At 40.0% G+C, this 16,437-nt stretch overlaps 1 protein-coding gene across 8 annotated transcripts in view; it reads right to left on the bottom strand.

Moving 5' to 3' along the window:
• The window catches only part of fryl (furry homolog, like), a 462,166-nt gene that overhangs the window by 268,924 nt on the left and 176,805 nt on the right, over positions 1-16,437 (bottom strand). For all 8 annotated transcript variants that reach the window (XM_060824340.1, XM_060824357.1, XM_060824348.1 and 5 more), the window contains 3 exons: positions 15,404-15,543; positions 9,973-10,069; positions 765-844 (listed from right to left, as the gene is read on the bottom strand). In XM_060824340.1, the coding sequence (XP_060680323.1) occupies positions 765-844; positions 9,973-10,069; positions 15,404-15,543 (317 nt within the window). The remainder of the gene's footprint in view (positions 1-764; positions 845-9,972; positions 10,070-15,403; positions 15,544-16,437) is intronic.

Here is a 16,437-nt window from a genome sequence, read left to right as displayed (position 1 = left end):
CCCCTTACCTAACACTACGGGCAATTTAGCTTGGCCAATTCACCTGACCCGCACATCTTTGGACTGTGGGAAGAAACCGGAGCACCCGGAGGAAACCCATGCAGACACGGGGAGAACGTGCAAACTCCACACAGTCAGTCGCCTGAGTCGGGAACTGAACCCGGGTCTACAGGCCCTGTGAGGCAGCAGTGCTAACCACTGTGCCACCGTGCCGCCCACTATGTTCGTGGATGATACTGCATAAAAATAGGATTCACATCACACTGTTCAACACTTGACTGAAAAATGGAACTTTTGCTCTTGACACGAAAATTTCGTTACTGCTGATCTCATACACTTTTCCCAGTTTCTTTCCATATCGTGCGGTGCTGAGGGTGATTCTGCTCCCTGTTTCTTCTATAATTGGCCCCTTTCTTTGAACGGCTAGGAAACAGTAAATGCCATTAAACAAACAAGGGCTTCTTCAAAGCAATATGTTTAGATGTGTATTTACAAATCTCCTTGTCCATCACATTCTGAAGTGGACTTTAAACTAGACCTACTGACACAGAGGTAGAGGCACTACTGCTGTGCCACAATATCTTGGGGAATATTCTTCACTGCTGAATTCCACAGCTCAATTAAAGAATAACTAACCTTGTTTCGGTGACATGTTTCAGAAAACATAGACAAAGGATTTCATTTCAGCAAGCAACCACAAAATTACATGTATGCATAAAGCACTTCATGAAGGAATGCATGAAAAAGGCAAAGAGCCGACTTACCCTTCCCGGTGTTTAAAGTGCTTAAAAGCCAAGTTCAGAACATCGTGAACTGAAGCATCTGGCACTGGATGAAGAGGAATCTGTAAAGCAATTAACACATAAGCATAGTCATAGATGATATATTTTACAAGTACAGGTAATCTTGGCAGTGGTATTCTGTTCTAAGCAATTGGCAAAAATGTGCATTCCCCATACAAATCATTATGTCTAATTTCAATGAGTTTGAGATTAAGATTACAGAACAAAAAAGTACTCCTTAAGTCTGCCAGGAACAGGTAACAGGATATATTTTCCACCCCTTCTGAACATCAGCATTTTATTCCTTTCTATTGCAAATGCACAAAGTGAAGGTCACTTCTGTCTGCAAAACATATTGAACTAAGGGGTTCAGGATTAAAACACTGTGCACATTTTTGGAAAATATGAGATATCAATACTCTGAGAAACACATGACTGGAAAGGATGCATCTCATTTTCATAACCGTAAGCTTCCTTTGCAATGTGACATCAAAAGTGCTCACATTAAATTGACTAGGTCATTTACCATTTTGATTAGTAACAGTATTTTTAAAAAAGATTTTCATATTAATAACATCAAAATTATTTGAATAAAAAATTAAAACAGCCGTACTAATTCCTTAGGTTGGTAGCCATTTCTAATCTTGTTAAAATAAAATGCCATAAGTTTTACAAGAAACAAGACTAAATATGTTTAGCAAGATTAATATAATTACATAATACCTTTATGACAGAAATAACAAAATTCTTCAGAGAAACAAAAATGATATCAACAAAACATATTCTGAGTGTTAATTAAATTCTTCAGTGATTTGAAACAGTCTTAGAGGAGGGGATGAAAATGGTAAAGCAGAGTTTTAGGAAGTAAATTCCAGCATTTAGAACCAAGACAGAAGATGGAGTAGGATTTAGTGCAAGATATAAGCAACTGAATTATGGATAAATGGAAGAGTATTAGGGATAATGGAAAATCATCAGGGAAATATTATCACATTCAATCTAAGCAATTCCAAAAGGCGCAGATAACACATTTGGTAGGAAATCATCCTAGTTGGGACAAAGGGGTTGGTTTTACAGAGCAGGTTGTCCTTGTGAAGGGCTAAGTGGTCAACTGGACAGAATGTTGCCTTTGTATCAAGAAAGGAAGAAAGAAATTGATTTATAAAGCAATTTTCACAATGACTAGAGGTCTTGAAGCACTTGAGAGATGATGAACTAATTCTGAAGTACAGTCACTGTTGTAATGTTGTAAAGTTTTACATCTACTGTTTAACTCGGTTTTTCTACCCATTCTTTGAGCTACAATTAGAGCTGAAGGAAGTGGAGAATTGATTTAAGAATTGGTGAATGCACAAAACAAATTCTTCATCATTTGAATGTTGGTTGATGGTGTGGTCATGAAAATGAACATACATCAATAGGGGTTTTCATATTGGTTGGTAGATCGCAGCAATTGTATTGTAACAATTTGGTTAGAAGCATGGCCAGTTCTTTATTTGTTCATGGGATGTGGGCATGATTGACAAGTCAGGATTTATTAGTCATCCTTAATTAACCTGGAGGTGGTTGTTGTGACTTTACTATAGAACCATTGCAGTGCCATGGGTATGGAAAGACTCAAAATGCTGTTAGGAGGGGAGTTCCAAGATCTTGAGCCAGTGGCAGTGAAAGAATGGCAATATTTTTCTAAGTCAGGATAGTGATGGCTTACAGTTGGTGGCATTCTCAAGCATCACCACCATTTTCTCAAGGCCAAGTAGGGAAGGGAAATAAATGTTTACCAATCCACAAAACTCTCATCCCCAAATGAGTTTTTAACAAGTTACAATGGTATGCAAGTCGATGGGGAACTTGCCAGTGTTAGTGTTTTCAAGATCTACAGGCTTAAACCTTCCAATGGGCAAGATCCCCTTTGATCTACTCTGCTGGTTATATCCTCAAAGAACTTGAGGTTTTAGTTAAAAAAAATGAGGAAGCATGGGTCAGGTATAGACAGCAGAGATTGAGTGAATCCTCAGAAAAATATAAATGCAGGAGGAGTATACTTTAAAAGGGAAATCAAGAGACCAAAAAGAGGACATGAGATAGCTTTGGCAATTAATTTTAAGGAGAATCAAAAGGGCAAAAGGGTATCTAGGGAAAGAATAGGACCCTCAAAGATCAGCAAGGCAGACTATGTGTGGAACCGCAGGAGATGGGGGAAGATACTAAATGTGTAGTCTGCATCAGTGTTTACTATGGAGGAGGACATTGAAGATATAGAATGTGGGGAAATAGATGGTGATGCCTTGAAAAATGTCCATATTGCAGAGGAGGAAGTGTTGCATGTCTTCAAATGCATAAAGGTGGATAAATCCCCGCAACCTGATCAGGTGTATCTTAGGACTCTGTGGGAAGCTTGGGAAGTAATTGCTGAGCCAATTGCTGAGATATATAGAGCATCAATAGTCGCAGGTGAGGTGCCTGAAGACTGGAGATTGGCTAACATGGTGCCACCATTTATGAAAGGTGGTATGGAAAAGCAAGGGAACTGTAGACTGTGGAACCTGACATCGGCGGTGGGCAAGTTGTTACAAGAAATCGTGAGGGACAGGATTTACATGTAATGGATAGGCAGGGTGTCACAAAACTGGTCCTTTTTTTAAAATCTGTTCCTTTTCTCAAGGATGTTGTGACATTGATTTTTTTTCAGAGGGGTCCTTAAAAAATTTGGGCTCTGAATCAGGTGGATTGTAATAGAGATGAACAGGGCATTGGGAGGCCTTTTTGTTTATACGTAAACAGATGAGACTTTAGGCCCCAGCCTTCCTATTTAGAAGTAACCTGTATAATGAAAGGGGAGTGGTCAGTCCTGGAAGCTGAATTCTTGTTGTTAGTCAGTTCAGTTCAGCAGTGGGCTGTGTGGAGACAGGCTGCTAGACACACTCTCCTTCTGCTCTTCTAACTTCGACCTGTAAGCTTTTGTTTCAGTTTTACTCTATGTTTAAGGAGTTTGTTTCTTGGGACTGTTGTGTATTTTCAGAACAGCATAATTAAGTCTAGCTTGGGTAGACTGAGTTGGGTATTCTATATTCTGTTCTTTATGTTTCATTCCATAATTTTTGTCTGTTATAAAACCTGGTAGTCAACCTAGCTAACTCAATCCAGGTAATTTTCACTGTACACTTACTAAAACAAATAGCAAAATTCTGGTCTCAGCTGCCTGCTTAAGAATGTTTTGAGGGGGCTGGCCTAGTCCATAACAAAGGACTGATTAGGGATAGTCAACATGGCTTTGTGCATGGGAAATCACATCTAACTAACTTGGTTTGAGCTTTATGAAGAAGTAATGAAGAGGATTGACAAGGGCAGAGCGGTAAATGTGATCTGTGAACTTCAGTAATGCATTTGACAAGGTTCCTCATGGTAGACTGGTTAGCAATGTTAGATCACATGGACTACTGGGAAAACTAGTCATTTAGATACAAAACTAGCTCGAAGGTAGAAGACAGAGGGTGATGGAGAGTTGCTTTTCAGACGAGAGTCCTCTGACTAGCGGTGATTGGGGCTGGGTCCACTACTTTTCATCAGTTATATGTAATGATTTGGATGTGAACATATGAGGTATAGTTAGTAAGTTTGCAGATGACCCCAAAATTGGAGATGAGGTAGTCAGCGAAGGTTACCTCACAGCACAATGGAATCTTGGTCAGATGGGCCAAAACGTAGCAGATGCAGCTTAATTTAGAGTAATGTGAGATGCTGCATTTTGGAAAGGCAAATCAAGTCAGGGCTTATACACTTAATGGAAAGCTCCTGGTGAGTGTTGCTGAACAAAGAGACCTTGGAGTGCAGGTTCATAGCTCCTTGAAAGTGGAGTTGCAGGTAGATAGGACAGTGAAGATGGTGTTTGGTATGCTTTCCTTTATTGGTCAGAGCATTGCGTATAGGAGGTGAGAGGTCATGTTTTGGTTGTACAGGACATTGGTTAGGCCACTTAAGAGTCAGAGATGTACAGCATGGAAACAGACCCTTGGGTCCAACCCATCCATGCTGACCAGATATCCCAACCCAATCTAGTTCCACCTGCCAACATCTGGCCCAGATCCCTCCAAACCCTTCCTATTCATGTACCCATCCAAATGCCTCTTAAATGTTGCAATTCTACAGCCTCCACCATATCCTCTGGCAGCTCATTCCATACACGTACCAGCCTCTGCATGAAAACGTTGCCCTTAGGTCTCTTTCATATCTTTCCCCTCTCACCCTAAACCTATGCCCTCTAGTTCTGGACTCCCCAACCCTAGGGAAAAGATTTATCTATTTATCCTATCCATGCCCCTCATAATTTTGTAAACCTCTATAAGGTCACCCCTCAGCCTCCGACGCTCCAGGGAAAACAGTCCCAGCCTGTTCAGACTCTCCCTGTAGCTCAAATCCTCCAACCCTAGCAACATCTTTGTAAATCTTTTCTGAACCTTTTCATGTTTCACAACATCTTTCCGATAGAAATGAGACCAGAATTGCACACAATGTTCCAACAGTGGCCTAACCAATGTCCTGTACATCCGCAACATGACCTCCCAACTCCTGTACTCAATACTCTGACTAATGAAGGAAAGCATACCAAACGCCTTCTTCACTATCCTATCTACCTGCGACTCCACTTTCAAGGAGCTATGAACCTGCACCTCAAGGTCTCTTTGTTCAGCAACACTCCCTAGGACCTTACCATTAAGTCTATAAGTCCTGCTAAGATTTGCTTTCTCAAAATGCAGCACCTCGCATTTGTCTGAATTAAACTCCATCTGCCACTTCTCAGCCCATTGGCCCATCTGGTCAAGATCCTGTCATAATCTGAGGTAACCCTCTTCACTGTTCACTACACCTCCAATTTTGATATAACCTGCAAACTTACTAACTGTGGCTCTTATGATCACATCCAAATCATTTATGTAAATGACAAAAAGTAGAGGGCCCAGCACCGATCATTTTGGCACTCCACTGGTCACAGGCCTCCAGTCTGAAAAACAACCCTGCACCACCACCCTCTGTCTTCTACCTTTGAGCCAGTTCTGTATCCAAATGGCTAGTTCTCTCTGTACTCCACGAGATCTAACTTTGCTAATCAGTCTTCCATGGGGAACCTTGTCAAACATCTTACTGAAATCCATATAGATCACATCTACTGCGCTGCCCTCATCAATCTTCATTGTTACTTCTTCAAAAAACTCAATCAAGTTTGTGGGACATGATTTCCCACGCAGAAAGCCATGTTAACTATCCCGAATCAGTCCTTGCCTTTCCAAATACATGTACATCCTGTCCCTCGGGATTCCCTCCAACAACTTGCCCACCACTGAGGTCAGGCTCACTGGTCTATAGCTCCCTGGCTTGTCTTTACTGCCCTTCTTAAACAGTGGCATCACGATTGCCAACCTCCAGTCTTCTGGCATCTCACCTGTGACTATCGATGATACAAATATCTCAGCAAGAGGCCCAGCAATCACTTCTCTAGCTTCCCACAGAGTTCTCGGGTACACCTGCTTAGGTCCTGGGGATTTATCCACCTTTAACCGTTTCAAGACATCCAGCACTTCCTCTTCTGTAATCTGGACATTTTGCAAGATGTCACCATCTATTTCCCTACAGTCTATATCTTCCATATCCTTTTCCAGAGTAAATACTAATGCAAAACATTCATTTGGTATCTCTCCCATTTTCTGTGACTCCACACAAAGACCGTCTTGCTGATCTTTGAGGGGACCTATTCTCTCCCTCGTAACCCTTTTGTCCTTAATATATTTGTAAAACCCCTTTGGATTCTCCTTAATTCTATTTGCCAAAGCTATCACATGTCCCCGTTTTGCCCTCCTGATTTCCTTCTTAAGTATACTCCTACTTCCTTTATACTCTTCTAAGGATTCACTCGATCTATACTATCTGTACCTGACATATGCTTCCTTCTTTTTCTTAACCAAACCCTCAATTTCTTTAGTCATCCAGCCTTCCCTATACCTATCAGCCTTCCCTTTCACCCTGACAGGAATATACTTTCTCTGGATTCTTGTTATCTCATTTCTGAAGGCTTCCCATTTTCCAGCCGTCCCTTTACTTGCAAACATCTGCCTCCAATCAGCTTTTGAAAATTCTTGCCTAATACCCTCAAAATTGGGCCTTTCTCCAATTTAGAACTTTAACTTTTAGATCTGGTCTATCCTTTTCCATCACAATTTTAAAATGAATAGAATTATGGTCGCTGGCCCCAAAGTGCTCCCCCACTGACACCTCAGTCACCTGCCCTGCCTTATTTCCCAAGAGTAGGTTAAGTTTTGCACCTTCTCTAGTAGGTACATCCACATACTGAATCAGAAAATTGTCTTGTACACACTTAACAAATTCCTCCCCATCTAAACCTTTAACACTATGGCAGTCCCAGTCGATGACTGGAAAGTTAAAATCCCCGACCATAACCACCTTATTATTCTTACAGATAGCTGAAATCTCCTTACAAGTTTGTTTCTCAATTTCCCTCCTGACTATTGGGGGGGGGGGGGGGGGGTCTATAATACAATTCCAATAAGGTGATCATCCCTTTCTTATTTCTCAGTTCCACCCAAATAACTTCCCTGGATGCATTTCCGGGAATATCCTCCCTCAGCACAGCTGTAATGCTATCCCTTTTCAAAAATGCCACTCCCCCTCCTCTCTTGCCTCCCTTTCTATCCTTCCTGTAGCATTTGTATCAGCTGCCAATCCTGCCCATCCCTGAGCCATGTTTCCGTAATTGCTATGATATCCCAATCCCATGTTCCGAACCATGCCCTGAGTTCATCTGCCTTCCGTTAGGCCCCTTGCATTGAAATAACTGCAGTTTAATTTATTAGTCCTACCTTGTCCCTGCCTGTTTGACTCACTTCTGTTCTCAACTGTACCCATCTCAGATTGATCTCTTTCCTCACTATCTCCCTGGGTCACACCCCTCCACCTTACTAGTTTACATCCTCCCAAGCAGTTCTCGCAAATTTCCCTGCCAGTATATTAGTCCCCTTCCAATTTAGGTGCAGTCCGTCCTTCTTGTACAGGTCACTTCTACCCCAAACGAGATTCCAATGATCCGAAAATGTGAATCCTTCTCCCATATACCAGCTCCTTAGCCATGCATTCATCTGCTCTATCCTTCTATTCCTGCTCTCACTATCTCGTAGCATGGAGTAATCCAGATATTACTACCCTTGAGGACCTCCTTTTTAAATGTCTGCCTAACTCTCCGTAATCTCCCTTCAGGGTCTCAACCTTTTCCATTCCAATGTCATTGGTTCCAATGTGGACAATGACCTCCTGCTGGCCCCTCTCCTCAGTGAGAACATTCTACACCCTCTCTGAGACATCCTTGATCCTGGCACTTTTGGAATACTGTGCGCAATTCTGGTCTCCCTGTTACAGGAAGGATGCTGTGAAACTTGAAAGGGTTCAGAAAAGGCTAACAAGGAGGTTGCAGGGGTTTGAGCTATAGAGAGGCTGATACGCTGGAGCTGTTTTCCCTGGAGCATCGTAGGCGAAGGGGTGACCTTATACAGGTTTATAAAATCATGAGGGGCATGGATAGGATAAATAGACAAAGACTTTTTCCCTGGGGTGGAGGAGTCCAGAACTAAAGGGTATAGGTTTAGGGTGATGGGGAAAGATTTAAAAGGGACCTAAGGGGCTACGTTTTCACAAAGAGTGATGCATGTATGAAATGCGCTGCCAGAGGAAGTGGTGGAAGCTGGTATAATTACAACATTTTCAAGGTCTGGATGGGGCTATGGACACGAAGAGTTCAGAGGGATATGGGCCAAGTGCTGGTAAATGGGACGAGATTAGGTTAAGATATCTGGTTGGCATGGAAGAATTGGAACAAAGGGTCTATTTCTATGCTGTACATCTCTATCACTCTATAACTCAAGCAAATTGTCAAACATGATTTCCCTTTTGCAAAACCATATTGACTGTCTATTTGTGTTAAGCTTTTCTAAATATCCTCATTCTTACTTAATAATGGACCCTAGTATTTTCCCAACAAAAAATGTTAGGCTAACTGGTCTATTGCAATCTTCTTTCTGTATTGAACAGGGATGCCTCATGAGCAGCATGCTCCCCAATGAACCATGACTGCTCAATACTCTAGATGAAAATGGAGGGTTAAGGATGTGCTGGGCCATGTGATTAGAACAGGGGAAAGCAATTCCATTGTTGTGATACATCATACTAGCTGGATACCCAGTTTGAAGCTACTCTTAATTTATCCTGGCAAGAATAGTAGCAAGGTTATTCAGCTAAACGTTTAAAAGCACAGATGTCAATGAATGGGGAAAGAGTTTATTTCAGGATGGACAAAGGAATTGGAGTGAGAAAGTAATACAGGATGTGGAAGATGCAATTAAGTGGGTAAACATTTTTATACGAATTGGTTATGGAATCTGGATTTTTTTTTACAAGACCAGAATTTACTTGTTTTCCCCACATTCCTGTAAGATGTCAATGGTGATCTGGTGACAACTGGCAGTTTAACCAGAGTGCTACCACACCTTGAGCAATGGGACACGTTGAGAAGGACAGTCCCTCATAGTAACTTCATGTGATGTGGGAATGGTAAATTAATTTGAGTCAAAACAACCTTGTGCATCTGTAACTTTCTACGTCAGGTATACTGGAGTTCTTAAGTTGCTGGTTTTGAAACACCTCAAGATCAGAGAATCAGAAGCTAAGCATGTGCAAGATCATGTGATCAGACAGAGTAACTAATATGATAATAAAATTAGATTCAGTAAAGATAAGTATTGAAAATAATTTTGCAAAAAATACAAATGCAAAATATACAATAGTAAATTGATGAAATGGAAGTTGCTACTAAAAGTTCATTACTTAAAATACATCTTACTCCTTTGAATTCTGTAGCAGTGGAAGCTTTTAAAAATATCTATTTAAAGTATGTGGCCATTCATGACTAGTATTTATTTGAATACTATCTTGCACACTCAATGGTACAGGAAGTTACTTTGCCCACTGCTTTTGTGCACAGCAGATTGTGCTCTAAATTATTTTCATGTCTAAGACTCTTTTTACTCTTTTGATTGGCTTAAGTGACCTAAGGTGAGGTGAAGGCAGGAACAAGAATACTTAATCCACTATAAATATCAGCTGGGTGTGCAAAACAAAGCTAGCTCACCTGTTTTAAAACTTCTATTAAAACTAAACAGAAAATGAAATCGATAGCTAAATCTCTTCGTTCAAGCAGATAATCTCTATCACGATGTTGTTCATCCCTGAAAAAGAGAACAAATTGGTAGCAGTTTATCATTTTTCAGTATCTAGCTTTATGGAACTTGAAAGTAACACTGCACTTAGTATTTCTCACGATTTTGCATACGGAATTAACTAACCATTTCCAATTTAATCTCAATGAATAAGGAAAAGTAAGCTACTATTAGTAAAAAGCGTAGCAGAAATGCTTTGATAGTTTGGCAGACACAGCCTAAGGTCAGCAGCACGTGCATACATTCTCCTTCCCAGCCTGGCTTCCTGCTGTGCACATCACTTTGGAAAATAAAAATCAACCCATAAATATCACTTTCAAAAACCCAATTATATATTATTCTTTCTACATTATCATCTCCACCTTTGATCATATTCTCTCTGACAAACCATTATTCAGACTCATTTTGACATGGCCATCCATTTGTCAATTCCATCAGCATGGTCCAAGTTCAGCAGGTAATAGGGAAGGCAAATGGAATGTTAGCTTTTATTTCAAAGGGACCGGAATATAAAAGAAGAGAGTCTTTACTAAAATTATACAAGGTACAAGTCAGACTACAACTGCAATACTGCGAACAATTCTGGGACACTTATCTAAGCAAAGGAGTACTGGTATTGCAGGCAGTCCAGAGAAGCTTCACTTGGTTGGTACCAGGGATGAGTGGACTGTATTATTACAAGATGCTGAGTAGATTAAACATATACTCTTTGTTATGAATAATAAGGGAGCAATCTTATTGAAACAGAGACATTCTTTGGGAGCTTGACAGTGTTGATGCAGGAAGGTTGCTTTCCCCTGTGAGAATGCCTCAGATACAATTCAGAGTCGCATATTTAAGACAGAGATGAGGGTGAAATTCCTCTCATGGATAGTAGTGAATGTGGAATTTTTTTACCACAAAAAGTTGTAGAATCTGGGTAGTTGAATTTTTCAAGTCTGAGACAGACAGAATCTTCATCAGTAAGGGAATCAAGGATTATGGGAGAAATGCAGTCTTGTATAATTTTAGCACTATTTTTATGCTTCATTCCCTTTGAAATGAAGGCCAACACTATTTCATTCTTTATTACTGTACCTTGTATGCAAAAAACAAAAACAAAATTCACTTTGTTCCTGGTGTATGTTTGTACATCATGTAGTAATGAGTTAAGATAGTTTTCTGTTGAGTGTCTAGTTAGTTGAGTGCCAAATGCCACATTACTTGGCGGAGAAAACAATAAGTTCAGAAATAAATTGATATCCTTGAGAGTTTGTCTACATTGAACAATTAGTAATGGTCTGATACTATTTTCAGAATACACCTCCTAATCACAGCTTCCCCAACCAGTGGAAATAGCTTATCTTCATCTACTTGTCTTTTGAGACATGCTACACAATCTGGTTATCAGAACCCCTTCTCAATTTTCAGTGTTCTTTTGATATAATTTTTAGTTTGGAGCTGTGAACTGAGAGCTCAGAGCTATAGGTCACCTTTGAACTGAGAGGAGCTGCTAGTTTCTCTTTAAAAGAGAGCAAACAAACTAATATTTGCTTATCAGGCTAAGGCTGGAAGTTGGAAGTTAGTTGCAGTTTGATTCTTGTTCAAAGAGTACTCCAGATGTTTCAGTTCTGAAGATGCATTATGGTCAAACTGATGACACATGTTTGAAAGTTGACAGGGAGGCAACTAATTTGAGAGAGAGAAACCACAGCTTGAACTAGTTTTTGAACTTCAATTAAATCAGTCATGACTGTGCCTGTTGAAAGCTACAGGATAGAGGATTTGATTGCTGTATGGTTATCAGTACCAATACCAATATCAATAACAATGTATTAAAACCTTGGAGAATAGAACCTTAATTATCAGTGAATCATCCTCAGAAATTATCAGAAGCTATTTGCATACATTGGTGTCATCACAAACCAAGCCAGATATAATCCCATGTGCCTGTGATGTTACAAATCATGGAGTCTGCCAAAGTGAACTGGCCAGTTACAGCTCATTTACTTTTTATAGAGTCATACAGCACAGAAACAGATACCTTGGTTCAGTTAATGCCGAATATAATTGCGAACTAAACTAATCCCACCTGCCTGTTCTCCTGGCCCATAACCCTCCAAACGTTTCTGACTCATGTACTTTCAAGAAGCACCTGGATGAATACATGAATAGGAAGGGAATAGAGGGATACAGACCCTGTAAATGAAGAGTGTATTAGCATGGAAAGGCAAAATGTGTCAGTGCAGGCTGGGAGGGCCGAAGAGCTTGTTCCTGTGCTGCATTGTTCTTTGTTCCACTTATCGAAGTTCATTTTAAACAGTGTACCTGCATCCATCACTTCTTCGATGTTCATTCCACATGCAAACCAGCCTCTCCATACAAAATTTGTCCCGCATACCTCTTTCAAATTTCTCCCCTCTCACCTTAAACATGTGGCCCCTACTCTTGAAAACCCTCATCCTAGGAAAAAGACAATGACCACTAATTTTACCTATACCCTTCATGATTTTATAAACCTCTGTCAGGTTAACTCTCAACCTCCTATGCTTCAGTGAATAAAGCTCTAGTGTATCTTTATAATGCAAACCTTCCATACCCAGCAATATCCTGGTAATTCTCTGCTGAACCCTCTCCAACTAAATGATATCTCTCTTGTAACAGGGCAACCAAGACTGGACAGAATACTCCTCACCAATGTCCTGTAAAATCTCATCATGATTTCCCAACTCTTATACTCAAAAAGGACTAAGCAATGAAGGCAAGTGTGCTTAAGAAAGCGAATGCAATGTTGTCACTTATCTCAAGAGGGTTGGAATATAAAAGCACCATTGTGCTACTGAGACTTTATAAAGCTCTGGTTAGGCCCCATTTGGAGTACTGTGTCCAGTTTTGGTCCCCACACCTCAGGAAGGACATGCTGGCACTGGAACGTGTCCAGCGGAGATTCACACAGAGGATCCCTGGAATGGTTGGTCTAACATACGAGGAACGGCTGAGGATCCTGGGATTGTATTTATTGGAGTTTAGAAGATTAAAAGGAGACTTAATAGAAACTTACAAGATAATACATGGCTTGGAAAGGGTGGACGCTAGGAAATATTTTCCATTAGGTGAGGAGACTAGGACCCGTGGACACAGCCTTAAAATTAGAGGGGGTCAATTCAGAACAGAAATGCGGAGACATTTCTTCAGCCAGAGAATGGTGGGCCTCTAGAATTCATTGCCGCAGAGTGCAGTGGAGGCCGGGACGCTAAATGTCTTCAAGGCAGAGATTGATAATTCCTCGAAACATCAAGAACCTAAGGGCTACGGGGAGAATGCGAGTAAGTGGAGTTGAAATGCCCATCAGCCATGATTGAATGGCGGAGTGGACTCGATGGGCCAAATGGCCTTACTTCCACTCCTATGTCTTATGGTCTTAAATGACTTTTTAATTACCTTGACTATGTGTGATGCAAACTTCAAAGAATTATGTACCTGAACCCCAAGATCCAATTGTAATCTTAGAAAACTAAGATTCACTGTCTACTATGCCAGCAATTTTGGTGTCATTGCAAATTTACAAACCATGCTTTTTATATTCTCATCTCAATCATTCATATAAATGTTGAACAACAGTGGACCCAGAGCCGATCCCTATGCAACACTGTTGGTGACAGGCCTCCAGTTTATAAAACAACACATATCATCACTCTGTTTCCTGCTGCTAAACCAATTATGTATTCATTTGACAAGCTCACCCTGAATCCCAGATGATCTAACTTTACTAATTAGTCTACCATGTGGAATCTTGGCTTTGCTAAAATCCAAATAAACAACATCTACTGCTCTGCACCCTCTTGGTACCCTTAAATGTGTGTTTATCTGTCTTTGAAAGAGTGGGAGGCTAAAATCAAAAAAGATTGGGTTTAAATCCTAGATCTGAATAGATTACCTTGTAGTTTAACTTGCCCTGTCAAACCATTAACAATAAATTATTAACTGCTTTGTTTAAGCTACAAGCATGATACCTGATATTGACTGTTCACAAAGTTTAGTGCTCGTTGTTCAAAAAGTCTGGTAAGGAATCATTAGGGTGAATTTTGGAAGTCACTGAATGCTTTAATTTTACTGTTGCAGGGATAGGGAGGCTGATTTGATTTAGCTGTCTGCCTGTGTGGCATAGGAAGCAGAAATTCAAACAGAAATCCTAATGAATTCAACTGACAGTTCTCACACTTTTAAACAATCATTGAAAGGGGAAGGTGCATTTTGAGTCAGAAAGAGAGAGATAGTTGCTCTGCTGAAGGAGGAGAAGAACATTGTCCTGTAAATAACTAGGTAGACTGCTTTAGATAGTTGGTTTTCTATTTGAAAGGATTGGAATAGAACTACCGAGATGTTTGGAGATTGATGCAACAAAATGGACCTCAGATTTGGTGGAAATCAGATCAGGACTGGAATGACCTATGAAATTCTTTATCACAGAAGGTTGTTGAATGGGTCATTACATATGTCCAAGGCTGAGACTGATATATTTTTAAACAGTAAGGGAAGAGGAAAAGGAAGAAAAATGAAGTTGAGGACTATCAAATCCACTATTGATCTAATTGAAAGTCGAAAAAGACTTCATATGCTGATTTGCTCCTATGTTTTATGGTCTTATCAGTTTTTGAAGAACATTAGAAATTTTGAGTTGCTTTAGATTTGTTATTGATTAACCTCTGCATTGTAGACTCTGATTGGTCGAGGCCATGAGAATGTACCAGTTATTCATCGTTGACAGTTAATCTGTTTAAATTTTACACCAGGCAGATTGACTTTAATTGGTCAACACATGGCCCCGCAAAATGAACGAGAGAGAATGGCCGTCCATCTTTTGAGTTGAGTTGAAACGGGTACAGAATATATACTTGTTCTTTCTGTCCGAAAGGAATAGGGTCCTGTTTAGCTTACAGTACACACAATGACCCATACTGACAATCTTAAATCGGTTACCATTGTAACTCTTCAAGATCATTTAGAAAATATTGTCCAATCACAGAATCACATCGAAAGTTGGACACAGTATTCAGAGTTTTGCAAGTCCAGATTTAAGTTGGGTATAGTCAGCACCTTGCTTCATGCAAACAGCTGAAAGGATAGCTGTTTACTATAATCCACTGATTTTCAGGATGTATGGCCTACAAGCCTAGTATCATACTGACACTGACTCATTTGTGAGATAAGCAGAACACCTTCTATGCTTAACAATAGCATCCTGTTAGTGGAGAATACCATTTGTGTTGTTACAACACTGTACATGCTTCACCCTAAATTTCAGTAGCAATGAGCTTTTATAAAATGTTTGCTAGTTATTGAAAAGAAAGAAGATTAAGTTACCCCTTTGATTTTGTACTTGACCGTGGCCTATATTCATAGGATTCATCTTCTGTTCCATTCTGTCGTCTGTACCAGTCAAACAAGGTGCGAAGTAGGGAGGGAAGGCAGTGTTCTGCTACTGAGCTCATCGAGCTAATCACCTGTAAAACACAAAACAGCACAGAAATAAACCAACTCTTAGCATGGAAAGTACCCTAATGTTTATTCATATAATGCTTATGCATACTTCAACCGAGCAAACCCTGCCACAAACCCATCACTGCTGCTTATGAGGCTGGTACCCAGAAATCTTCACACTGTCCATGCTCCCTCACACAAAATGTTTTAACACACTAAAATCCAACTGGCTCATCAATGTCCTTTAGGAAAGGGAAGCTGCAGTTCTTTTGCAATCAGGCTTGTATGTCATTCTAATTCAATGCCAACACTGTTGACTGTAAACTGTCTTCCAAGGTGGCTTACTAAATCTTGAATTTATTAGGGATAGGAAATAGATATCTTTATTTAGCAATAAATCTCTCTAAAGTGTCAATGTCAATTACTTTCAGCGTACAATAAGAACACGATAAAGGAGAAGAATTAGGCTATTTGGCCCATCAAGTCTGCTCCACCATTTGATCATGGCTGATACATGTCTCAACTTCATTCTCCTACCTTCTCACTGTACAGTGCGATTTTCGAATATATCCCAACCTAAAAAGTGACATTTATATGGTGAGACTGAATAAAATAAATACATGAATGACTTTGGAAAATAAGTCTTCTTGCAGTACATACTGATTCTACATCAGCTGTAAGCTACACAGGGGTCAGTGTTGGACCCCCAAATTTTTTTATAATTTATATCAATGACTTAGGTGAGGGTTTCAAAGGCATGTCATCTTCAAATTTAGTTCTGAGTTTTTAATGAAGTAGATACAATAAGAATACAATTTCAAAGACGAGTTAAGCAAGTCTGGAAGATGGACTATAATATGGGAAAACGTGAACTTGTTCACTTTGGCAGGAAAAATAAAAAGGTGGAGTATTATTAT

The sequence above is a fragment of the Hemiscyllium ocellatum genome, chromosome 1 (assembly GCF_020745735.1).
Source record: "Hemiscyllium ocellatum isolate sHemOce1 chromosome 1, sHemOce1.pat.X.cur, whole genome shotgun sequence".
In the NCBI taxonomy this organism is placed as follows: Eukaryota; Metazoa; Chordata; class Chondrichthyes; order Orectolobiformes; family Hemiscylliidae; genus Hemiscyllium; species Hemiscyllium ocellatum.
The sequence above is the reverse complement of the archived record's forward strand: the minus strand, read 5'-3'. Positions and strand labels throughout refer to the sequence as shown.